Raw genomic sequence first — 25,085 nt, 5'->3', positions numbered from 1 at the left:
GGTCACGCTGCAGAGAGTCCAGTTCTGGTCTGTGGAGGAGAAAGACGAGAGAGGCTCATGGTCGCAGAGGGCCTCCTGGAGGAGGTGGTGTCTGCCCAGAGACCTCAAGAGGTCAGTCATGGAAGAGCTCTCTGGGCAGAGGGTACGGTGTGAGCAGGGCTGAGAGGTGGTCAGAGCCTGGCAGCAGGGATGCAAGGGGAAACCAGGCAGGAGAGGTGGCCCTGGGAACTGGAGACCTTTGCATGGAGCCGAAGGGATCCCAGTGGGTTCCTGCTGTTTCCTGAGCACAGCCCGGCCTGGCTGGACGCTCGATGGCCCTGGCTTCCCTCTAGGGCCAGGGCTGGCTTCCGCCCACGTTGCCTGCCCCTGTAAGACAGGCGACAGTAGGGTCCCCTTGTTTGGGTGGATTCCCTAAAGCCCACAACCCTCCTGCCCCCTTGAAGGTGTTGCTGGACGTTTGCTCAGCCTTGTCCCTCCTTTCTTGTGTGGCAGCCACGCTGGAGGAATTGGCACAGTGACACATGTAGCCCGTGGGGCCCTGGGTTGGACTCTTAGTTCTGCCACGCCTGGCTGTGTGCCCTTGGGCAAGTGACCTCCCCTCTCTGGGCTTCAGGTCTCCTCCTGAAAGGGCGATGCTCATGATTCCCGAGTCCTCGGGTTGTTGGATGGGATTTAACCATCGGGCGGGAGACCGGGGCCTGGAGCCTTTCTTCCCAGTGTGTTTGTGTGCCGGCTCCCTGGCCCCGTGAGCACCGGCTGGCCTTGAGCTGCTCCCTCCCACTTCCCCAGGTCCTCAGGGACAGGAAAAGGCTCCCCGGGGCCCCTTGAGGTGCTTTGAGGCCCAGGTGTGATGAGGCGGGAGCGTGCCCGCAGGTCGTGAGCTCTCCGTGCAGGTGGCTATCCTAATGCCACGCGGGAGCCGGGCGTAGGGCGTGTCCTCTGTCTTCAGGCGCCTGACACCTCCACCCGGCCCCCCTCATCCTGGCTGTGAGGGTCTGGGGGGTGGGGCAGGGTCTGGACAGGAGGTCCCCCGGCCCCGTGCGCTGGCCTTCTATGCGGAATGCCGCGCTTGTGACGCGCCCGGGATGGAATGTCCATCTCAGGCCGGGAGGGTGGGCGGCCTGCAGCCCTGGACCTGCCTGCGGTTGTCCGTGGGCTGGGGGCTCCCGGGACCAGGGCAGGTGCTGTGTGGCAGATCCTGCCGCACTGACCCTGCCTGTCGGCCCCTCTGCAGCAGGAGCGGCTGAAGGCCCAGGAGCAGCGGGCGGAAATGGAGGAGAAAGTGAGCAAGCGGAGCCTGGAGGCCGCAGGCAAGGCTGGCCTGAGCACCACCGGCCCCGGGCTGCTGCCTCGGAAGCCGCCCAGCCTGGCCGCCGGCCCCGTGGGCACCTATGGCAAGGCCGTGAGCCCACCGCCATCGCCCCGCGCTTCCCCTGTGGCTGCCCTGAAGGCCAAGGTCATCCAGAAGCTGGAGGACGTGTCCAAGCCGCCCACCTACGCCTACCCCGCCACACCCAGCTCCCACCCCACCAGCCCGCCGCCCGCCTCCCCGCCACCCACGCCCGGCATCCCCCGCAAGGAGGAGGCCCCCGAGAACGTCGTGGAGAAGAAGGACTTAGAACTGGAGAAGGAAGCCCCCAGCCCCTTCCAGGCCCTGTTCTCAGGTAGGGGCTGCTGACACCATCCCCAGCCATTCATTCACTCGCGCCTTTGCTCAGCCCGGCAGTGCTGCTCCACCGACCGCCTCCTGTGTACCTGGCCCCCTGCTGGGCTGCGGGTGAAGGCCTGGGCACGCCGGCGGCTGAATCTCTCTCCAGCCTCCCCTCAGTCGGGGTCAGGGAAGACAGGCCTGGTACCAGGACCTGCTTTAGAGGGACTTGTTCTGAGCATCCAACAAGACCTGTAGGATGTTTATTGTAGTTTTTGCCTTTTAGGGCCATTCCCGCGGCACATGGAGGTTCCCAGGCAAGGGGTCTAATCTGAACTGTAGCCACTGGCCTACGCCAGAGCCACAGCCGCATCTGCAACCTACACCACAGCTCATGGCAACACCGGATCCTTAACCCACTGAGCAAGGCCAGGGATCAAACCCGCAACCTCATGGTTCCTAGTCGGATTCGTTAACCACTGCGCCACGACGGGAACTCCAATGCCGGATCCTTAACGGAGTGAGGCTAGGGATGGAACCCGCAACCTCACGGTTCCTAGTCAGATTCATTCCTGCTGCGCCACGACGGGAACTCCCAAGAGTCGTAGGATATTGAGCGCCGTGCCTGGCTCCTGGCCAGTGCGAGGTCGTCACACTGGTGCTACCAGTGCATCATGGGTGGTACGCCCACTCCATTGCTGGGTGCACACACGTGCCCTCTTCCCCTGTCCTGCGTGGGGATGAGCAGCAGGTGGCCTTCATAGGGCCTCAGGCTTATGTTTTGTCTGTGGGAGGACTCGAGTTCGAATTCTGAAATTTGGATTTCTGCCACCAGAAGGCTGTGTGTCGGCTTGGGCTTGTGACTGCCCCTCTCTGGGGAGGTTCATGGCTTGCAGATCTGGTCCCGCTGGGGGTGGGGTGGTCTGTGCGTCTGTGTGCCCTGGGCGGGCCCTTGTTCTGCTCGGGGCTCGGCCTGGGACCCTGCAGAGAGTCAGCCACACACCATCCTGCTCTTGGGGAGGTTACAGTTGTGGTTTGGGGCCAGAGTAAAAAAACTGGGGGGAGTTCCCATCGTGGCTCAGTGGTTAACGAATCCGACTAGGAACCATGAGGTTGCGGGTTCGATCCCTGGCCTCGCTCAGTGGGTTAAGGATCCAGTGTTAGTAGGAGCTGTGGTGTAGGTCAAAGACACAACTCGGATCTGGCGTTGCTGTGGCTGTGATGTAGGCCGGTGGCTACAGCTCCGATCGGACCCCTAGCCTGGGAACCTCCATACGCTGTAGGAGTGGCTCTAGAAATGGCAAAAAGACAAAAAAAAAAAAAAAAAGTGGGGGAGGGGAGCCAGTTATTATTACTGTTGTATGGTTTTTTGTTTTTTTGTGTGTTTTTTTTGCACTTTTCAGAGCCGCACTTGCAGCATATGGAGGTTCCCAGGTTGGGGGTCCATTAGGAGCCACAGCTGCCAGCCTACGCCACAGCCACAGCAAAGCGGGATCTGAGCCACATCTGCGACCTACACCACAGCTCACGGCAACGCCAGGTCCTTAACCCACCGAGCAAGATCAGGGATCAAACCGGCAACCTCCTAGTCGGATTTGTTTCCGCCATACCACAACAGGAACTCCAGTTACTATTATTTTTTGAACAACCTGCATGCCCCAACTCTGCTTTAATGGATGGGGCTGGCCTGTTCTTGTGGGATGGAGGCTGAAGACGGCACAGGCTGGGTGGGGACGATTTGAGATCTTATCAAGCCTCTGCCTCTGGTCCAGCTTTGTGCTTGGGTGCTTGGGTAGGGGCTAGAAAAAGCCACTGTGGTTTCTGCCTCTGAGATCCAAAGACCCTTGGGGACATGATGGTGCTGGATTTTTCGCTTTGTGGCCCAGATGTGCAGAAAGCCCCGGGCTGCTTCAGATGCCCTCTGGAAGGGATCTCAGCCCTGCAGGTGGGCGAGCAGAAAGGGTGGCTGGCGGATGGGCGTTGATGGGGACACACAATGTCAGCGGGGCCGGAGAAGGGTCCGCACTGACCCTCAGTGTCCTTGGCAGATATCCCACCCAGGTACCCGTTTCAAGCCCTGCCACCGCACTACGGGAGGCCCTACCCATTCCTGCTGCAGCCCACGGCGGCTGCCGACGCCGATGGCCTGGCCCCCGACGTGCCGCTTCCGGCTGATGGGCCCGAGCGCCTGGCGCTCTCACCTGAAGACAAGCCCATCCGCTTGTCCCCCTCCAAGATCCCGGAGCCACTGCGGGAGGTCCCGGACGAAGAGCCACTGGTGGAACGGGAGGTGAAGGCGGAGGTGGAGGACATGGACGAAGGCCCCGCGGAACTGCCCTCCCTCGAGTCACCGCTGGCGCTGCCCCCCGAGGAGGCCCTGGCGGCCCCGAGCCCCACAGGGGGCCTGCTGGAGGCCCAGGCGCTGAGTGCTGGCAGCCAGGGGCCTGCGGAGCCCTCCGGGTGCCCGGACTTTGCTGAGGGGGCCGAGGCGCGCGTCGATTCTCCGGGCCGGACAGAATCCTGCGCGGCCACCCCCGACCTGGAGGGGCGGCTGACGCCTGAGCCGCTGGTCGAGGCCAAGGAGGAGCCGGTGGAGGTGCCTGTCGACGTGCCCATGGCTGTGCCCTTGGCGGAGCCAGTGCCTGAGGAAGACCTGGCCCAGGCGGCCCCTAGTGAGCCCCGGCCCAGCCTGGACCTGCCAGACTGTGATGTGCCCGCCGGGGAGGGAGAGCGCCTGAGCCTGGAGGCCAGGGAGGCCACGCCTGTGCCCGGCAGCGCCTGCTTCCTGGAGGAGGTGGGCTCCGACCAGTTCCTGCCCAGCCCAGAGGACCCACTGGCCGGCATGAATGCCCTGGCGGCCGCAGCGGAGCTACCCCAGGCCAGGCCTCTGCCCTCCCCGGGCACTGGAGGCCAGGCCCTGGAGAAGCTGGAGGCAGCGCAGAGCCTGGTCCTGGAGCAGAGCTTCCTGCATGGGATCACCCTGCTGAGCGAGATCGCCGAGCTGGAGCTGGAGAAGAGGAGCCAGGAGGTGGCAGGTGAGCCACGCTGCGTGGGGGTTTCTGTGGGTTGCTTTTCCTTTTTTAATAGGATTTTTAAACTTTTGTGATCTTTAGGATATAGTTTATTCATACTGACTTTAAAGAAATTGTGCTGGGAGTTCCCATCATGGCTCAGTGGTTAACGAATCCGACTAGGAACCATGAGGTTGCGGGTTCGATCCCTGGCCTTGCTCAGTGGGTTAAGGATCCAGCGTTAGCATGAGCTGTGGTGTAGGTCAAAGACACAACTCGGATCTGGCGTTGCTGTGGCTGTGATGTAGGCCGGTGGCTACAGCTCCGATCGGACCCCTAGCCTGGGAACCTCCATATGCCGTGGGTACAGCCCTAAAAAAGGACAAAAGACAAAAAAAAAAAAAAAAAAAAATTGTGTTAAGAGCGGGAGTTCAGGGTGAGGAAGGTGGTGTAAACAAACCTTGTTACTTCTTCGCTGATCATCTACCCCCAGCTCCAAACCCTTTGTTTTGTCCATTCGACACAAATTTATTGTTTCTTTGCCTACAGGGCATGGAAGCTAACTGCTTTGGCCATTTCTGTGTGTCTCTTATTTTGGGGGCTACTATGTATGTATAAAAATATTAAATTTGTTTTTTTTCTGTTAAAAAGAGTAAAAATCGTGGTAAAACACACATACCACAACCTTTACCAGCTTAACCATTTTTAACTGTATAGTGCAATAGTGTGAGTCCTATTGTCATACAGCCAGTCTGTGGGTTTCTTAGTGGTGAAATTTCTCCCCTGTCAGTGGTGAGCTTTCCAGTAGCGGGATGCTTTGGGTTGTGAGGGACTGAAACTCTCATTAACTGGCTTAGAAAAAGACAGGGGAAAGGTATTAACTTGTGGAACTGATGTATGTCAGTAATGGAATGTTTCAGGTAGGGCTGGATCCAGGTGCTCAAACCAAGTCATCAGAAGTTTCTTTTCCCTCTTCCCTGCCCCCACTCCTTCTTTCACTTTCTCTTGGTTTCGTGGAAGGCAAGCCCCACTGTCTTTATGATTCACGCTCATTGGCTGACTGGTGTTCATGCTTTTTGCAGAAGCAAACCCTTTGGCCCAGGAGATGGGGTAGACCAGGCCTTGATGGGGGCCAGTCACCTCCAGGATGTAGGGATGGGCGGCCCTCAAAAGGAACGGAGTGCCTTCAGCGGAAGGGGCAGTGGATTCTGGGCTGGCACAAGACCCCTGACGTTCAGCATAGAAAATCGAGGTGCTCCAAGAACCGCGTGCAGAGGCCGTGGGTCAGACAGAGCCTCGCCAGCCCACGATCGGCTCAGAGGTGGTAACGGAGGAGGCGGGGCTCAGCCCAGCTGTCAAGGAGATAATAATAGCATTGCCAGATGTTTGGGTCCATCTTCTCTAACTTTTTCTATACACGCAAACAGTTCCAAAATTAAGATCAGCTTGTCAACAGTGCTCTGTGACCTGCCTTCTTCACGTAGTGGGTCCTTTATTAAACCCTTTCCAAAGCCGCGTGTCTTCATTTTTAGGGACTGCCGCCCAGTTTTGTGCCCAGTGGAGGCCCCAGCCTTCAGGGACCCAGTCCTAGACTGTCAGGCATTTTAATTTGCTTTCTATTCTTTTCCTTTCCTCCTCTTTTTTTTTTTTTTTTTTTTTTTTGCTATTGTACATAACGTGATGGTTACTCTTGAAGAAAAATCTTTGTCCACACCCCTGTTTTCCCAGGGATTTATTCCCAGGGGTGGAATTGCTCTGTCAGAACAAGGCCATTTGTTTGAAGCCTTTTTCATCACCACGGTCAAGTGTCCCCCTTCCAAGAGGCTTGGACAAGCGACGCCCACTCCCCTGCTGGCATCTGTTTTTTTGTTGTTGCTGTTCTGACGCGCGTTGTTTCTTTGCTCTCATTTGAATAGCTCAGTACAAAAAAAAGTTTGTTCCCCCCCAAAAAAAATGAAAACCCTCTTGCTCTTGCCGACGGGTGGGTTTTCAGTGGGGGCCACGGCGGGCCAGGGCATCGGGGAAGGAGGGGGCGGCGGGTGGGTCCCTGGGTCTGGGCGCTGCTGCCCACTGCTGCTTCATTCCTGTCCTCAGGAAGCTCCTACTGTGTGTCTGGCCTTGTTTGGTGCTGGGCCAGCAGTGAGCAAGGGCAGCCACATACGGCACTTGTCCCGTGGTGACAGAAATGGTGGGAAGGGGACAGGACAGGGGTGGGAAGGGTGGTCACCTATGGCGGTTGGCCAGCCAAGCCCCTCTTGATGGTTGGGGAGGAAGATGCTCCAGGCCAGACCCAAGGGGTAGCAGGTCCACAGGCCCTGAGGTGACCGTGCCCTATCAGAACAGAGTCTGGGAGGCCAGGGGCTGGAGCAGAGCGGGAGGCAGGTAGTATCGGCCAGGATGACGGTCAGCGGGGTCCCTGGGGCGGGGGTGATCCCGAGGCTCCATCACCGAGTGTAGGGGAGAAGCAGGGCGAGGTGGCTCGGGCTTCACTGCGCTTGCGTGGGGCAGGCGTGACCCCGGCCCGTGCGGGGAGGGCACAGAAGCAAGGAGCAGGCTGATTCCAGGGGGCTCTGCTGATGCTCTGGGGGGAAGGGCAGCTCTGCGGGTTTTGGCCTGAGCTGTTGTTGGAAGATGAGGAGTCCAGCTTCTGAGCTGGGGGAGTGGGGGAATTGGGGGGGTGGGGGGGCAGGTCTGAGGAAGCCCCGCCGCGGTGTGGACCCGGTGTTTGCTGTGGATGTTTGCGATGCCCTTCCGTGCCCTGCAGCCCTGCAGCCGTGCGGTGGCCCAGCCTGGGATCTGGGCCCCTGGGGTGGGGGCGGAGCCGGGTGGATCCTGCCCTTGGAGGCCCGAGTGCCCCGCAGGGCCGAGCGAGGATCCCGGGCCCTTTTCTGCCCTGAGGTCCAGGAAGGTCCCTGAGCACCAAGTCTCCTGGGGTTTCTGCTCAGAGCCGGGTCAGTCGCACAGTAGAGCCAAGGCTCCTGGGCCCCCACGTCCACACCGCTGGCCCCCCGTGGCGCCATCCTTCCTGTCCTCCGGCCTTAGCCTCTGTGACAGACGCCTGGTCCCGTGGGGGTCCCAGTGCCCCCAGTCTCCTCTGCGCTGGTAAAGCCGCAAGGCTGGTGTCTGGGTCTGCTCGGGCTGCTGAAGCAGATGCTCCCGATGCGGGCAGGGGGCGGGTCGTGACTCACCGAGGCGTGTGGTCTTGTGGTTTGGAGGCTGGGAGTTCGAGATCAAGGTGTGACAGGCTTGGGTCAGTTCTTGCTGAGGCCTCAGCTTGGCGATCGCAGTCCTGTGCCCGTGTCCTCACACCGTCTTCCTCTGTAACCAGATGTCCTCGTTGGGTCAGGGCCCCCCTGAAGCCCTCACTTTAGCTGATGTCCTCATCTTTGAAGCCCTGACAGTCCGAGGTCCCGGGGCTAGGGCTTCGGGACGTGAATTTGGGGCGCACAGTTCAGCCCACAGCTGTTGGCCTCCCATCATTCCCGTGGTTCTGGGCTGTCAGTCGTGAGCGTCCCGGCAAGGCTGGCTTGTGGGAGGGTGAAAGGTGACAGAGTGGCTCCTTTGTCCCCTCTGATGGAGCAGCCCTTCCGCGCTTTACCCAGCAACCAAGAATCTTACACCTCAAAGAGCTTGAGGGGGGCGGGGTGGGGTGTGTCACCTCGACTGGGCCGCAGGCTTGTATCTCGTGCCAACCCCTGGGAGCTGACGGTGCACCGTTTTGTGGCCTCAGCGTCCATAAAGACATGACTCTCCACTGGCCACCGGTGACACTCGGCTGTGACAGCTTGAGAGCACTGCTGCCATCTAGTGGCTCAGAGTAAGCGACGCTGCTGAACATCCCGAAGGCGGCTCTGGCCGTGTGCTGGGGTTCAGAAGCCCCGAGTGATCATAATAATAGAATTATTAATGCTGACTGGATGGAACTTGGCAGGCTGGTAGCAAGGAGGACAGGTCCCCCCTCGAGCACCCGTGGAACATCGGCAAAGACTGCTTATGTATTCGATCACCAAGGAAATACGGATGCAAAAATGGAAACTCGTGCTACGTTGGTAGAAAGAGGGTGGGGAAATAAGGTACGGCTCTCAGGTACCGCTGCTGAGATCCTGAGCTGGTACAGCCTTTGCAAAGGGCAGCTGGAATGTGTATCAGAGAGAAACACACATGCCTTCATCCCGTTCATTGCACAGGGAAGGAATTTTCCAAACAGTGCCTGTCTGTTCCCTACAAGAAAAAAAAATCAGGAACAACTTAAATGCCATCAGTGGGGGATCATTTCGATAACTTCAAACTCATCCACCCAAGAGAATTCTAAGCTGCTGTCAGCTGGGCTGATGACATGCTAGTGTGTTTGACTTACTGAAATGGTGCTTTTGTGAGGTTCACGCTATAGCATGAGTGTGTATTTGTGTTTTTGTGCTCATGTGAAAAGATGTTAGGTAGAAGAAAGCCAAGTGTGAGATGATATGTGTTGATGGATGCCATTTTTATATTTATAAAGGATGCCTGTACATGGTATGTATGTTTGAATATGTATAACTCTCTGGAACCATCTGCCAGAAGCTTTAGCAGAGGCACCTCCGGGGAGGGACCTGCGTGACGGGGGCGGGGCGGGGGGGAGGCTGTTGGTTCACCACTCCTTGCTCTTTCCGCTTGGTTCGTGCTTTTTAGTTTGTTTTTTTATGTTTTAAAGTTTGATGGAAGTAGAGTTGACTTACAAGGCTGTGCTGATTTCTGCTGCACAGCACAGTGGTTCCGTCACGCATGGGCCCACAGCCGTTCTCTGTTAGCTTCTCTTCCCACACAGGTGATCACACAACACGGGGTAGGGTTCTCTGCCATGTGTGGTTCTTATCATGTGCGCATGTTACCGGTACATTTTAGGAAAGTTAACATGGGGCTCTTTTTTTCCGATATTCCTCGTGGAAGATTTTCAGGACAAAGCAACACAGAGAGTGCCACACGGCGAGGAGGCAGCTGGCCGCCTTCCGGGGACCCTCTGCCAGCCTGTGCACAGACATGTTGAGAGGAGCAGGACCTCGCCGTGTGTCCTTGCTCTGACCTGTTCTCCGCACTGTTTCCCGCGTCGGGGAAAGGCTGTGGTTCTGACAGCGTCCCTATGGGCCGGGGGGGTCCCAGGCCAGTCGTGAGCTTGCTTTGGGCCACAGCCTCTTCCTGTAGGGGGTCTGAGGGGGCCTGGCTGCAGTGCCTGTGAGTCCTGCCCCCATGCCGCTGGGAGCGCGGGAGCTCACTTGCCTCCTTCCGCAGGTGCAGGTGCCAGTGCCGAGCGGGGCCCGGTGGTGCGGCCGTCGCTGGAGAGCCTGCTGGCGGCCAGCAGCCACATGCTGAAGGAGGTGCTGGACGGCCCCTTCGTGGATCCGCTCAAGAACCTGCGGCTTCCGCGGGAGCTGAACCCCAACAAGAAGTACAGCTGGATGCAGAAGAAGGATGAGCGGGTGAGGTGGCCTGGGCCTGGCTGGAGGGGTGGGGTGGGGCGGGGGCGGGGCACCCCCAGGGCCGCCGTCTGCGTCCACATCTCCGGCCGCCACCACCAGCTGCCGGCCGGTCCCGAGCGAGTCCTTTCCTCTTCCTGGGCCTGAGCTCATCGCGCGCTCACACGTCCGTTTCCGTGGGGGGCAGCTTGGTGGCTCAGGAGGGGAGGGCCTGGCCGTGCCCCTCCCCGCCTGGGGGCCTTGGGCCTCGCCCCCGAGCCCCGTCTGCACGTGGCACGTGCGTGGCACACGTGGAGACAGCCAGCTCAGCTCGAGCCCTTGATTTGGGCCACTCGCCTCGACACAGCCCTGCAGAGGCGGCTTTGGGGCCCTGGCGGGCAGACTCGAGGTTGCGGCTTGGGGGCAGCCGCCGGGCCCGGGCCCCGGGACGGCGTCCTCACTCGCCGCTCCCCGCAGATGTACGCGATGAAGTCCTCGCTGGAGAGCATGGACGCCATGGAGCTGGACTTCCGCATGCGGCTGGCCGAGGTGCAGCGGCAGTACAAGGAGAAGCAGCGCGAGCTGGTGAAGCTGCAGAGGCGCCGCGATGCCGAGTGAGTGCGCCCGCGGGCCGGGCTCTCGTAGGCGCCGGCGCTCAGGAGGTGGCCGTGGCAGGCCGGCAGGTGTGCGTGGCCCCGAGGGACGTGTGCGCACCGTGTGTCCTCTCTCCGCACCCCCGCCACCCCCTGGGTTCACAGCCCAGCGTGTGATTCTCTTTAAGGGACAGGCGCGAGGAACCCCATAGAAGCTTGGCACGCAGAGGCCCTGGCAGGCCGCGGAAACGGACCCACGCCCTGAGCGCCCTGTCGCCCCCCCGCAAGAGAGGGAAGAGCCGCATCCGTAGCGGAAAGTAAGGCTGGCCCCTCGGTGGGTCGGGAATGGCCCAGAGCTCGGAGGGAGGAGCACGGGCCGCGTGGGGCCCGTGTCGGCGCCGGGGACCTGGGGTCCCTTGGGCTCTGGCCCACCTGGATTGGCAGCTCGCGGGCGGCACCCGTGCTGCCCCGGGCAGCCAGGAGGGCGAGCTGGGCAAGTGCAGTGTGGACAGACAGGCCCGCCCCTGCCAGCAAGTCGTGCGCCACCCGAGTGTTGGGCCCACCTTCCTGCAGCACCTGCTTCCCCCTGGGCTGGGGACCAAGTCCCGAGCTGTTGCCCACACCTCCTCTCTGCGGCAGGATGTGCTGAGCTGCCAGCCCTGCCACGATGGGCTCCGGCCCCTGCTCTTGCTTGGTCCCGTCTGTGCCGGACAGTGTCCTTCCCGTTCTCCTGGCCTGACCTGCTGGCCCGTTGTGCCCGAGCCTGCTCCCTGGGACCCAGGCCACTGTCCCGGGGGCCAGGCTCCTCGGGTAGCGGCAGAAGTCACGTGCGGCTGGAAGGAGAGCGCTTCCTCTAGGACGGGCGTGGCTAGGGGCCGTGCTGTGGTCCCCCTGGGGTGTCTGGGCCCACGTCGAGCTGGAGGGGCTGGACTGCACCTCGGTCTGGGACAGCAGGGCAGGCTGGACCCCGGGCGGCCGGTGCTGGTGAGGAAGCAGGGGAGCCGCACGGTGTCCTCAGAGGCACTGGAGAGGCCGTGGGTCGGCCAGGGGTCTTCTCAGGAGAAGACGGCCCTGAGGGCCCCCACAGCTTGTATTTCACTTCCTGGGTGTTTCCTGACTGAGGCTGGAGAGCGGGTGGGGAACGCAGCTCCCCACGGGGCGTGCAGGGCTGGGGCTGCCAGCACGTGGGTCCCCGGTTGGAGTGTGGGCTGCGGACACAGGTGCACCTCCAGCTTTTGGGTCCCAGGTCGGCCTCTCGTGACTTTGGGCCAGTTGTTAGCTTTCCTGAGCCTGAGTTCCTTCATTCAGAAAATGCAGCCTATCGAACGAAGCATTGTTTTGTGGCTAAAACACAAAGCGCGGACGTGGAGCGAGACATAAACAGAGTCCTATCAGCACTGTCGGGCTTAGCGTCTTACTGCAATTGTGCGGGTTCAGCCTCACGAGGCAGAAGGGGCCTTCAAACCAGACCTGCCCCAACGGCTTATGCTTCCAGGGGTCCGGGGGACCAGCCCGTGGCTCTTCCTTCACTGGAGCTCTTGATCTTAATCCCCCTCCCATCCTGGTGGGTTTCTGCGGCATCCCGGAGCCTTGTTCTCGGCCCGTTTTGGTGCAGGGCTCCCTGCCCCTGAAAAGATGCGTGAGTGCGTGTGTCTGTAAGCACGAGCGGGAAAGAGGCCAGCGAGACACTGCTTTGGAGAAGTTCTTTTTCCCCCACTAAACGCTCCTTCTGCCTCCTTCACAAGTGTCCCAGAAGCCATAGTTCTACAGGCTCCATCTCCCCAGGCTCGTCACCCTGTCATCACGGTCTGTGCTTCGACGTCCAGAGCCCACCCCTGGGGCCACGAGGGCGCCTGGCCCTTGAGTGCTGCCTGGCCAGGGCACTGACCACTGGTGCATCTGGGTTTCAGGCTGAGCAGCAAGCCCCTGCTGACCTCGGACGATTACGAGCTGGGAGCGGGGGTGAGGAAGAGACACAAGGCGCCCGAGGAAGACCCTGATGCCCTCGGGGGAACGGGCAAAGCTCGGGGGAGGAGCCAGCCTTGGGACGAGCATGAGGCCTCGTCGGACTTCATGAGTCAGGTCAGTTTTCCCCCCCAAGCCCCCATCTTCCAGGCACAGAAGGTCTGGTGTGGGGGGTGTGTGTGTGCCAGAGTTCTCCCTCCCAGCGCAGGTCCGTTGGCTCTGCTGCTGCCCAGAGACTGTGGGTGGAGACAATTGTTGTAGTGCCCGAGTGACTTCGCTGCACCCTTCCTCATGGCACAGAGGGGGCAGAGAAGGCTCGGGGGAGGTCAGAGATGTAGTCAAGCAGCACAGCCCGGGGTGGTGCTGAGGCTGAAAGCCACGCCCTCGGGGCTTGCACCCCGACCCTTTGCCGAAGCCAGGAAGAGAGACTGTGAGTTCTTAACCAAGCACAGCAGTTACTGTGTTGTTTAGCAGTGTATTTCTTTAAGGAGCCGCTTCACCATTCACCTGTAAGAAACAAGAGCTTGGTGCCATTGTAATTTCCTGTGAACTTGACTGAGGGGCGGGGGAGGGGGAGCCCACACCTTGTTTTCTTTCTGCAGAGGCTGAACTCATCCACTCAGGCCCTCGTTGCCAGATACTCACGTACCTTGTCGCCCTCCCAGTAGAGCCCTGTGGCAGGGGGCTGTTTTGGTTGGCTTGGCCATCAGAGGGAAGGACTCAAAGGAGACGGGATTGGGGGGCGGGGAGAGCCAGTGTGTACGTCGGGATCCTTTGTACTCTCACGTTGTGAAGGACACTTTTGTTGTTTAATTGACACTATCCCAACTTTCCTCTCCCTGTGAAATGTTACCTGATTAAAGAAAACAGAGATAAAATGTTCACACGAGGACCACTGAAACTGCGCATTTCAACAACAAATGACTCTGGCTGACGAGAGCCGTGCAGGCAGGAATTTATCTGTGAAATCTCTAATCATTCTTTCTGCTTCAGGCGTCCAAGGCACATTCATGGCATTTTCTTGGCAGCTTCAGCCCATTTAGCTGGATGGGCTGATTTGGGCTGTGCGGCCGCCTTCCTCACCTGCTTTTAGGTGGCTGAGATAAGCAGTTCAGCTGTGCTGTGATCTCGGTTTTCCATCTCGGTTCCATCCCTCCTCCCTTAATCCAGATATTTTGTCTTGCTCACTGGCAGCGCTGCTTGCTTCAAGTGCTTCCCCTAGGAGGCACCTGACAGTGCCACGGAGAACCAGTGGAAATGCCAGTGTCGCTGATGATTGTAACCACAGTAACAGCTATTTAATAAGTGCCTCATGTGCCTTAGCTCAGCTCATCTGCAGAACAAGCCGGCGCTGCCTGTACATAATTGCTCCCATTTTACAGAGTAGAAGAATTGAGAGCAAGAGGAGTTAAGCATCTTGCCAGAAGCCATACAGGCAGGGAGAAGCACTGGCACCTGGGTTCTTCAGAGCTCGTGCACGGAGACCCTCTGCCCTGTTCTGTCCCACACCTTAACCCACGACTTCCCAACTTGCCTTTCCAGCTAAAGATTAAGAAGAAGAAGATGGCCAGCGACCAGGAGCAGTTGGCAAGCAAGCTGGACAAAGCCCTCTCCCTCACAAAGCAGGACAAGTTGAAGTCACCCTTCAAGTTCTCGGACAGTTCTGGAGGGAAGTCAAAAACGAGCGGGGGCTGCGGCAGGTACTTGACGCCCTACGACAGCCTGCTGGGCAAGGACCGGAAGGCGCTGGCCAAGGGCCTCAGCCTGTCTCTGAAAGCGTCCCGAGAAGGTAAACACAAAAGGGCCGCCAAAGCCAGGAAGATGGAGGTGGGCTTCAAGGCCAGAGGCCAGCCCAAGTCCGCCCACTCCCCGTTCGCCTCGGAAGTGAGCAGCTACTCCTACAGTAAGTAGCGGGCTGTGCTGCCTCAGGGCCGCGCGTTCTCTCTCTCCTCCCTCCCTCTTCGCTCCCCTTTTCCGCCTCGAGAGCTCTAAGGGTTGTCTCTTTTCCGCCTCTGCGGGGACATTAGGCCGGAAGTGAGATTTAGCGGCACTGCCTGTGATTGGTGGGCACCGTGCTAGGCGGCCGCTTAGGATTGGTGGGTGCTCGTGATTGGCGGGCGCTCGTGATTGGCGGGCGGGTGGGAGCGGAAGTCCGCCTGCCCTCAGCGCCCGCCTTCCTTTGCCGTGGAGCCCTTTGCGCCGCAGAGTTGGCGGGGGGGGGCTCGGTCTGGCGTCGTAGCCCCTGAGCGCCGCAGAGATGACCAGCCGCCCCCTGCCCGCAGGCAGCTGTCGGTCTTTGTGCTGTTGGTAGGCACGGTCTGTGGTGCGCACACCGGTGCCGTCTGGACGGCATTTCCCTGTCTTGGTGACAGCCCGCCCAGCGCTTCCCCGTCTTGTTCCCGAGGATGGTCAGACCCAGCCGCCCAGGACTTCAGCCACGGCGAGGCGGCCTGTGCGCTGCCCACGACCGCAGCCGCTGGCTCCATGCGGCTCTCCGGCCCCGGAAGCGGCTGGTGGGTCTGGGACTGAGCTTTAACCGGAGCCAGAGGTATTACCGTCCTTCTCTAGGAACTTGGAGCGTGGTTTGGCGGAGCCCCGAGGCCCTGCCTCCGACCCCTACCCCTGGCGCCCCGCTGGCCCAGAGCAGGTAGTAGGTGCTCAGTAAGTTTGTGGGTGGAACACCTGATGCCCAGGATGGATGGTGCCAAGTACCGTGGCAGCTGTCGGAAGGCCAGAGAGGGGCTTCTTGGCTCCTGGCACTTGTCAGCGGGGTTTGTTCTGGGAGACCCCAGGCTGTGACTGGGCAGAAAGGCTTCTTCATTTGTGACTGTCTGAATCTGTGTGACTGGACTTTTGATTGGCTCTGCTTGGTTCCCGGGGTCTGCGTGGTGAACGTTCAGTGGGAAACGCAGACAGGATCAGTGGAGCCATGATGTGTGTTCTCTTAAGGAAAGGAAGATTTTATGGCCTTGGAGTTAAGGAATCATCACCTGTTTCAGGTGGCTGTCCTGAGCTCTAAGTGACCTCAGGTGCGTGCAGGACGTGGCACCTGGGATGCGATTAAACTGCTGCTGGTTGTTTTTTTTTTTTTTTTTTAATGTTTGTGTTTTTGGTTGTCTTGGGTCTCCAGGGTTGGCGCTCACATGGGCGTGGGGGGAAGCAGCTCCTTTGTGCCTTACGTATTAGGACGTGCTTCTTGGCCCTTGGATTTGGGGAGTCGTGAGTCAAGCAACACTGCCCAGGCCCCTGGCCACTGGGGGCTGGTTTTAGAGCTTGTAGTTCTGAAGGCGGAGGGAAGGGCTTTCTCTGCTCATTTTGGAATAAAAAAAGAGAGGGGGGAGGATTGCTGCTCCTTTGATCTTTGAAGGGATAGCAGTCAATGGGTGCGGCCTGGCAGGTTGCTGGAAGAACACTCCACTCTTACAGGTGGAAGTGGCTGGGGGCCAGCTAGAGGCCAGGATCAGCTGGTTCCTCGAGGTCTCTGGGGTGTTGGGCGCTGCTGAGTCCACCGCGGCAGATACGTGTGCGCGTGTGAAGCGGCGTTCAAATTGCTCCTCTCTGTTAGGCTTTTGTCTAAGACTCCACGGTACAAGCGAGAGAAATGGGTTAACCTCGCTACAAAGCGGTTAGAAGGCCCGTCTCCGCCAAGGTGGCGGTGTGATACACACCTGGCTGTGGAGAGAGCGCTTCTTTTTCAATTGTCTTTTCTGCCATTCTGGTAAACAAGAGGGCCTGGCCATGGAGAGGTCAGCGTGTTTCCCAGCAGCAAGATGTGGTCCTGCTGGAGATGGGAAGAGAGACCTTGGCTCTCCTGCTCTTCCACTTTGGCTTGTACAGGTTGGGTGGCGAGCTTGGTGGGTTCTGGTGGGAAGCCACATCGGTCGTCATCAACGCAGGGACGTCTCCAGCCGGGGATGTGGCCTCAGGAAGGAGGCGAGGGGGCACATGAGCCAGGGGCCAGACAGAGGCTTGAGGTCCTACCCAGAGTTGCTGGGTCACCGTGCAGGTGGGGCTTTGGAGTGGAAAGCACAGAGGGAGCACAGGAGGCAGCCAGAGGCCCTCTGCTCCTAGCACACATGTGCTGGTGTGCGCGCGGGCACACACACACACACACACTCGCTCACACTTACTCACGGTTTCTCTTGGACTTGGAGACAGCAGGCACTGCCAGAGCTGTACTGCGTTCACGAACACTTTACCAGATCAAGGGATTACGGGTTTTGGCTGTAGAGCCCTTTCGTCTTGTGAAATCTTGCTCAACAGCCTCCTACATAAAACGGTCAGAGTGGTGTGAGTATGTTTGGGTGGGATTGGAAAGGGCCTGAGCTGTGCCCACCTGACAGCCCCCCTCCCCAAAGCTGGGTGACCCACTCCCAGGAAACTTCCCTCTTGAAGTAAGGCTGGATACCTGAGCAGAGCCATGTGCTGGTAACCCCGCTTTCTGACCGGGAGAAAAGGTCGGGGTGGAGCTGGGAGTTGCAATGTCACGTGCCTGTTTCCTCCGTGTAACTGTTGGAAGCCGCCGTCCTGACATCACCGGGGTGCGCGCTGGCCCGGCCACCGCCGCCGCAGGGAGCTGGTCTTTTGGGAAAGGCGGGCTCTACCGGAGCCCCTCCACCCCCAGGCCTTGTCCCTCCCCAGGGGGAGCCTCTGGGCTCCTGCCTCCCCCAGGCTCGTGATGGGTCCTGCGGCCTGGAAGGAGCCTGCGTCCAAACTTGGAAAGATGGGCCGTGGGAGGCCTGCGGCTCCGAGCCCTCAGGCCCCCAGGTGATGGCGAGCCAGGTGGCGAGGCCCGTCCCGGGGTTCGGGTTCGCCTGCTAGGCCTTCGGACCGCCCTGTTCCGGCGGAGCAGGGGGTTGGCACCAGCCGGAGAGGCCCGAGGGGCCGCCGCCCGCCCTCCTCTCTCCCACTCGGTGACTTACTGTGTTAAAAACTGCTTTGACCGCAGATACGGACTCAGAGGACGAGGAGGAGTTCCTGAAGGACGAGTGGGCCGCCCAGGGCCCCTCCAGCGCCAAGCTGCCGACGTCCCTCCTGTGCGGCGTGGTGGCCAAGCCCAGCAAGCCGGCCGGCGGCCCCAAGCTGAGCAAGCGGGGCCTGGCGGCCGCCCGGACGCTGAAGCCCAAGCCGGCCGCCGGCAGGAAGCAGCCGTTTTGTTTGCTGCTTCAAGAGGTCGAGGCCCGTTCCTCCTTCAGCGATTCTTCGGAGGACTCGTTTGACCAAGGTTACTAGCTCCAAACACAACCTCCTTGCGTGGTTCCTAGCGAGCGCGCGCGCGCGGGGCGGGCAGGGGCGCGCGCGGGGGGCGCGCGGGGCGGGCGGCGGCCGCGCGCGACGATGGCCGCGGGCCGTCGGTTCTTGGCAGCGTAGCCTGCTTTCTGAGCCTGAGGCCGGGGCGTTTTGTTTGCCTGGGGACCTGTATCGCTGTGATGGGTCGGGCCGGTGGCTGGCTCTTTGGGAGCTTTGACACGGACTGTGCGCAGGCTTCCTCCGCTCTCCCTCCCCGCCCGCCCCCCTCGCCTCCTCCGCCCGCCCGGCCCCCCCCCCCACCCCGGCCCCCGGGACCGCAGGCCCGGGCGGGTCCTCTCGGCGAGGCCGGGCCGGCCTCCCGGGAGACGCTCTGTAAATGGAATTCTGTTGTGTGGGCGTGTGACTTGATGTTTGTACCGCGATTTTGGTAATACCAAGCTTTATTAAACATATCGAGTTCATTTTTAACTAAACCCGTGTGCCTTGTCTCTCTTGCTGTGTCCTTACTAGCCCGTCAGGTTGCCGCTTCCCTCGTTTTGTTCCTCCCCCCCCACCCCCACCCGGCAGAGGTCGCTGGACGAATGCAGTCTGCCGCCCTCCCTATTATTCAAATATCCCTGGTAGCTGTTGGCATGCCTTTCATTTTTCAGGTTTAAAGTCAACTGCTTTCACCTCCAGCTTCATCTCTTTTTTTTAATTTTTTTTTTTTTTTTTAAAGCTGCTTGTTTGTCTTTTCTTAAAGCTCTATTCCTACGCAACAGTGTCTAAAGAATATTTATAAACACTTGTCTTCTAACACGTGTCTGTGTGGAAGGGCGTAGAGGCAGCGCAGGGTCAGGGCAGGTCACGGAGCCTGGGTCTTGCTGGGAAATTTCAAGGCTTCATTGCCGCACGGAGGGGCAAAGGCCTGGTCTGCTCTCGGCTCCGTCCAGGCCCGGGGCCTCACTTAGGAAGAGAGGGGGTGGCCTTTGGCCACCCTGGCAAGCCCACCAGCTCTGACTTCCCTGATGTCAGAATTGAACTCTGGGGTTAGAAGTAGCTCAGCTCAGCCTTCCAGGACCTCCAGTCCCAGATGTCGTGAGGGGAGGGCAAGCACCCAGCAGATCCCTCAGTGCTTCTGGCCCTGGTTTGGGATTTGCTCCCGGGAGGACCCCTTTTAGGGACCCCTGAGCCTGGGTACAGTACCTGGGGCTCAGAGCCTAGACCCTGATGCTCTAGCTGGGGTCCGTGTTGAGTGACCAGGAGGTGACTCGACTGGGGGCAAGGTGCCCTTTGGGCTCAGCTTCTCCAGGGCTGCTGGCAGGCCTGAGCCAATGCAGTCTGGCCACTAGTCCTCCAGCCAGCCTGGGCCTCTGTGGACGAGTCTGGCTGGTCCATCATTCCCTTCTCCCTTCTCCCCCAGTCTTGGGTGGACCCCATGCCGCCTCCCAGTTTTTGAGTTCTCCTGCCCCAGCTCGGACCCCGTAGAGAAGAAGCAGCCCCACCCCACCCGCCACCCAGCTCTCGTAGCACGGGGCCCTTTGTGCAGAGTGCTTAGAGGGAGCCCGGGATCCTCAGACCGGGGCTAGACGCAGCAGCAGACAGAGGCTCAGATAAGAGGGGTGTAGGGGGCCGAGGGAAGGGCTCCCCGCTGCACCCAGATTGCTGGTCAGGTCTTGAAAGGGATATTTGGGTAATAGGGCCTTACTGACATCTGGTACTAAAACACCTAATTTGCTTGGCTTTTCTAGTGTGTCTGCTTTCTCCCCCCAGCAGCTTGACCATACCTTCACCCTTGACCCCTACCCATGACGCTTTGAATGTCTGTTTTGGTCTCTTGCATTTGCTCTCACGCTGCACTCTGGACGCAAAGCGAAGGCTGGGAGTAGGGCAGACGGCGCAGCGGGTCACTGAGCTTGGGTCCGAGCCTGGCTCGTTGCTCCGTAGGTAGGCAAAACCCTTTTCTTTGTGTCTCCTCTGCACCCCCCCTCCTCGGGGTCTGCCCCCATCGGCTATGGCAGCAGCGGATTGCTTTGGCATTTATGGACTGGGTTTTGGTAAACCAAACCAAACCAAGTGACAAGAGCCGACCCCATGTACTTACTGAGCCGAGAGTTTTTTTTCTGTGAAAACTTTTTCTGCATTTCCTTGGGTGTCTTTATTGGGATTTTTTTTTTCTCCCCTTGCCTTTGGCAAGCTCTGATGCCTCAGGTGTGGACAACTCCAGAAAGGCTTTCTTGGTCCTGGGACCCCCCCCCCCACCAGCTCCCCCTACCCCTCAGACCCTGGCCTGAGCAGAGCCGCTCCCGTGGGAGGCAGCCATGGCGGGCCTCAGGCGTGGGAGCCCGGGAGGGTCTCAGGAAAGAAAGCAAGGTAATTCGAGCCTGCATTTTGCAGAAGCTCACGCCTTTTTTCGGCTTTTGCCTTCCAAACATTCTTCCATCTCAGGGCGCTGGGTTTGGGCCGCTGCTGGCTCTAGGATCTGACATGGACCTTCCTTTGTCCGGAAATCCAAAGCCAGCCCGGCCCTGCCAGTGGAGAATCCTGGTGGGAGAGAGTTTTGGAGTCTCCACACCTGAGCAGCCCCGGGAAGGACACCCACTGCTCGGAGGGAAAGCTGGCCCCACGTCCAGCCCCCGTCCCGACCCCAGCCAGCCCTTGCCCGCCCGCTGCTCAGATTGGCCAGCCCCAGGGGGCCTGATGGGAGGGACCCAGGCGCTGCCCAAAGTCTGCCTACACTTAGCCTGCTTTGCCGCTGTGGCCCACTGGGCGGAGCCCACCATGTGACGTCCGCAATGTGAATGGGTCGCAAGTGTGCACTGCCTGCCTGCCTGCCCGCCCGCCCGCCGGCCTCCGTCCCGCTGCATCCATCGCTCCGGGAGCCGGGTCTCCGCCTGCTCACCCCCCCCTAACAAACCTCCTCTCTCGCTGCCTCCCTCTCTCCGCTCCCTTCGGGCATTCCCTTGAGCTCTTCACATGAATGGGCAGACCGAACCCCTGTCTTCACTGGCACCCCTGGGGCCACCGCTTTTGGCCGCTTGTTGCTCCCCAGCAGGCAGGCGCCTGGGGCGGTGGCAGGAGAATGTGGATGCGGCCGTGGTCTAGGGCCGGTCCATGACCTGGGCCCAGACTCCCTGCCCCCAGACAGCGTGTGGAGAAGGGACGGATCATTTGCTTTCCTTTTTTTTTTTTTGCTTTTTAGGACTGCACCTGCGGCATATGGCAACTCCCAGGCTAGAGGTCAAATTGGAGCTACTGCAGCCACAGGAACGCGGGATCCGAGCCACATCTGTGGCCTACACCACAGCTCACAGTAACACCAGATCCTTAACCCACTGAGCGAGGCTAGGGGTCCAACCTGCCTCCCCATGGATACTAGTTGGGGTCATTACCGCTGAGCCGCAGCAGGGACTCCAGTGACAGCTCGTTTTCATCCCACTTCTTGTGGTAGAGTCAACTCCAGCCTGGCCTGGCCTTGTCCTTGGCCAGCGGCCCCAGTGCTGCCTTCACCCTCCCAGTGCTCTGAGCAGACAGGCACCCCCTGGCAGGTGGCCCTTGGTGGCTCCTTGGCTATGATACCTCATAGGCAGAGTCACCCCTGGCACCCTCCCACTGGAGGCCATCGTGGGGTTAGCTGGGCTGTCTCCTTGAACAGGTGGTCAGGAAGCAAACCTGGGCTTTCAGACAGCCTCCCTTTCACGGGAGGCTTGGTTCACGAGCAGGGAGCTGCCAGCCCCGCTGCCCGGCCCACCTTTCTTTGTCCTGATGGCCTGAGCTGGGCTCAGGGCTGCAGGGCCAGTTCCCGGGGAGAAGCATGTCTATTCACATGCTGGACAGACAGGCTGAGGCTTCCTTGGTGTCTCTCCACTAGACGGGCTGTTGCGCCAGCCAGCCCCAGGTTCAAGTCCTGCTCTGTCGCCTGCACCCCCGACCACGCCGAGCCTCGGCCTCCTGGAGCAGAGGGGGCTGATCTGCCCACCAGCTCCCTTCCTGGTCCCGTGGGCCAAGAGGCGAAGCCTGCTTGTGGCTTCCTCTGCTGAGGTGGGATCTCACATTTTCATAGAGGAGAAAGGAGGGGCTCAGAGAGAGCTAGAGATTCGCCCCAGGCTTGCAGGTGTAGACCCCAGGGCCTACTGGGGGTTTCAACCACTGGGGGCCCTGGCGCCCTCAGAAGACCCCAAACTCCACTTTCTCCTGCCACCAGCCCCCAGGCGCCTGTGCCCGGAGCCCCAGCCTGCGCCCCAGGCTCCTCCCGCCCTCTGCCTGTCCTCCCCTCTTGCCCTCTCTCCCTTCCTGCCTCCTTCCCAGCCTTCATGTTGTGCGTCGGGGCGTGTGTGTGTGTGTGTGCGCGTGCGTGTGTGTGCGCGCACGTGAGACGGTGGAGAGCGCTGTCTCTAGTCCTCGTCTGTCTGTCCGTCCCCCTCCCCACAGCACAGGTGCATGTTGGTGCTCCCCCTGCAGAAACACTCTCGCCTCCCAGAGCCGCTGCCCACCTCTGGGCTGTCCAGGATGCCCAGGTCTTGGGCTCACTGTGATGGGGGCCCTGGGCCACGGGGGGGACCCGTGGGCTGGTGAGGAGAGAGGAGCTGGGCCGGAGCGCGGCCCCGTCGCTGGCGCTCCAGCCGAGTGGAGGGTGGTGGGGGGTGGTGCACACTCAGGCCGAGGCTCTGACTCGCTCCCTGTTTTCTGCACGCCAGATGAGAGCTCCGAGGAGGAGGAGGAGGAGGATGAGCTGGAGGAGGAGGAGGACGAGGCCGGTGGTGGCTATAGGCTGGGGGCCCGGGAACGGGCCCTGTCGCCAGGCCTGGAGGAGAGCGGGCTGGGCCTGCTGGCCCGCTTTGCAGCCAGTGCCCTTCCCAGCCCCACCGTGGGGCCGTCCCTGTCGGTGGTGCAGCTGGAGGCCAAGCAGAAGGCCCGGAAGAAAGAGGAGCGGCAGAGCCTGATGGGTAAGTACCAGCAGATGGGCTGCAGGGAGGTGGGTACCGTGGCCCCGAACCCTGCCTCTCGGGCCAGCCCTGGGCTGAGCAGCGGGGCCCTGGGATGGGGATCCTGGTCTGCTCGTCCTAAGAAGGGGCTTCCAAAGCTGGGCAGTGACCTTCGTTGTTCCAACACATGTGATCTGACTGCCCGCCTCACCTTCAGGTGCCAGATATTGGGCAGCTCTGGGGAGCAGAGGCCTTGAATCTGCCCCCTGGGGGGCTGCAGGGGCTCAAGGGAGGCCCCTGACCCGTCCTGGGGGTGGTCAGGGAGGCCACTCCGGGTTGGTGACACTCTGGCTGAGCCATGAGAGAGAAGTGGGAGCTGGCTCAGCCCTTGGCGAAGGAAGGGGCGTGCAGAGATGACAGGAGGGGGAAGCTCTCTTTTTCTTTTTTTTGCCATTTCTAGGGCCGTACCTGCAGCACGTGGAGGTTCCCCGGCTAGGGATCTAATCGGAGCTGTATCTGCCGGCCTACACCAGAGCCACAGCCACGCGGGATCCGAGCCGCATCTGCGACCTACACCACAGCTCACGGCAACACCAGATCCTTAACCCACGGAGCAAGGCCAGGGATCGAACCCACAACCTCGTGGTTCCTAGTCAGATTCGTTAACCACTGCGCCACAGTGGGAACCCCAGGAAGGGGAGCTCTTTGCGCACAAGGCATCAGAGGGGCTCGTTCACAGAGGTGGGTTGGCCCAGACAGGGCCGGACTCACGGGGCCTGTCCACACACCAGGGTCTGGATGGGTCCAACCAAACGAAAAAGAATACCACCACCAACAAAAATTGAAATAAAAAACAACCGAAAACCCCCCCAGAACAAACAGGGATCCATATCCTGTCCACCCTTCTTCGCACCAGCCGTCCCCGAGCCGCTAGGCCTCTGCACGTGCCCCAAACATTCATTTCATCTAAACTGTTCACCATGCTGGCAGAGAGGTCGAGATGCCCCCGTTTTATCCTTCAAACGTCCCAAGGGTCTGTCGTGATGTTTCCTTTTTCCACTGCTGACTCGCATGATTGTTCCTCGGCTCATTATTTCAGACTAGAGCTTCTAGATTCCCTTGGCTTCTGCTCCTCGTTAGTGCCTTCTCTCCGTTTTCTGTGGGTATGATTTGCAGCCACTTCCTCTGCCTCTAGGTGCAAGCGTGGATGGTGACTCGGGGCCTCCTTTTCTTCGAAAGAGAAAAAGCCACGGGCCTCGCTCTAAGCCTCTCTCTTCAGTGATCCCCCCCGACACACACATCTTGATATGTTGTAGTTTCACTGTTACTCAGTTGAGAATGTCTTCTCATTTCTCCTGGGATGTCTGCTGTGATCCAGTGGTTGTTTAGACCAGTGGGTAATCAGCAATTAGGAAACTGTTGGTGGCGTTGCTTGGCGCTCTCGTTGTTACTGGTTTGTTTATTTATTTATTTTTTGTCATTTTAGGGCCACACACACGCAGCATATGGAGGTTCCTAGGCTAGGGGTCGAATTGGAGCTGTAGCTGCCGGCCTACATCACAGCCACAGCCACACGGGATCCAGGCTACATCTGCGACCTACACCACAGCTCACAGCGACGGTGGATCCTTAACCGACTGAGCGAGGCCAGGGATCGAACCCGCAACCTCACGGTTCCTAGTCGGATTCATTTCCCCTGCGCCATGACGGGAACTTCTAGTGTTACCAATTTTTACTTTAACTCCATCTTGGTCAGCGACATGCTCTGTATCATTTCAATCTTTTTAAATTTCCAATACTTGGCACATGGCCTTTCCCGGTACATGTGCCACGTGTGCCTGGAGATGCATATTCAGGCCTCCTTTTGGCGGAGCGTTTGCAAAGCGCTCAGTCCTCTCGGGCAAGTCAATGTGGTTGGAAGTGTTGAGATCGTGTGCAGTTTTGCTGGGTCTTCTGTCTGCTTCTCTCCGTTGCTTACAGATGGATGGTGAAACCTGCACTCCGGGAGACGACAGAAGCCTCCTTCCTTTAATTCTCTCCGCGTTTGCGGTTCTTGTCCTGGGCACACGCACACTTGGGATGGCTATATTTTCCCCTTGAACTGACCCTTTTATTATTACAGAGTTCTTTTCTGTCTCGTTCTATATCTTGTTGTGGAATCCGTCTTACCTGGTTTGAACCGGTCCTTCCAGCTTTCTTACGCTTACTGCTCACGTGTTAGGTCTTCTCCCATCCGCTTACTCATTTCACCTCTGTCTTCATTTTTCTTTACCTTCATTTCAAGT

The 25,085-nt window shown here is 59.7% G+C and overlaps 1 protein-coding gene and 1 long non-coding RNA gene across 3 annotated transcripts in view; one reads left to right on the top strand and one right to left on the bottom strand.

Annotated features, from left to right (window-relative positions):
- The window catches only part of TNRC18 (trinucleotide repeat containing 18), a 94,489-nt gene that overhangs the window by 37,576 nt on the left and 31,828 nt on the right, over nucleotides 1-25,085 (top strand). The window contains 9 exon segments of the mRNA XM_021086041.1: nucleotides 1,235-1,664; nucleotides 3,697-4,683; nucleotides 9,925-10,112; nucleotides 10,566-10,702; nucleotides 10,870-10,998; nucleotides 12,592-12,763; nucleotides 14,189-14,549; nucleotides 17,595-17,870; nucleotides 22,573-22,821. Coding sequence (XP_020941700.1) covers nucleotides 1,235-1,664; nucleotides 3,697-4,683; nucleotides 9,925-10,112; nucleotides 10,566-10,702; nucleotides 10,870-10,998; nucleotides 12,592-12,763; nucleotides 14,189-14,549; nucleotides 17,595-17,870; nucleotides 22,573-22,821 — 2,929 coding nt within the window.
- LOC110259840 lies at nucleotides 12,957-17,678 on the bottom strand. Of its 2 annotated transcripts, XR_002342205.1 has the most exons (6): nucleotides 17,569-17,678; nucleotides 17,055-17,155; nucleotides 16,777-16,913; nucleotides 16,315-16,567; nucleotides 13,296-13,499; nucleotides 12,957-13,153 (listed from the first exon to the last, which is right to left on the bottom strand). It is a non-coding gene; the product is annotated as an uncharacterized LOC110259840 (long non-coding RNA). The 2 variants fall into 2 exon arrangements; XR_002342204.1 differs by lacking the exons at nucleotides 16,777-16,913; nucleotides 17,055-17,155; nucleotides 17,569-17,678 and having other exon boundaries at nucleotides 16,315-16,768.

The sequence above is a fragment of the Sus scrofa genome, chromosome 3 (genome assembly GCF_000003025.6).
Source record: "Sus scrofa isolate TJ Tabasco breed Duroc chromosome 3, Sscrofa11.1, whole genome shotgun sequence".
NCBI classification, from domain to species: Eukaryota; Metazoa; Chordata; class Mammalia; order Artiodactyla; family Suidae; genus Sus; species Sus scrofa.
This window is presented reverse-complemented; position numbering and strand designations above follow the sequence as displayed.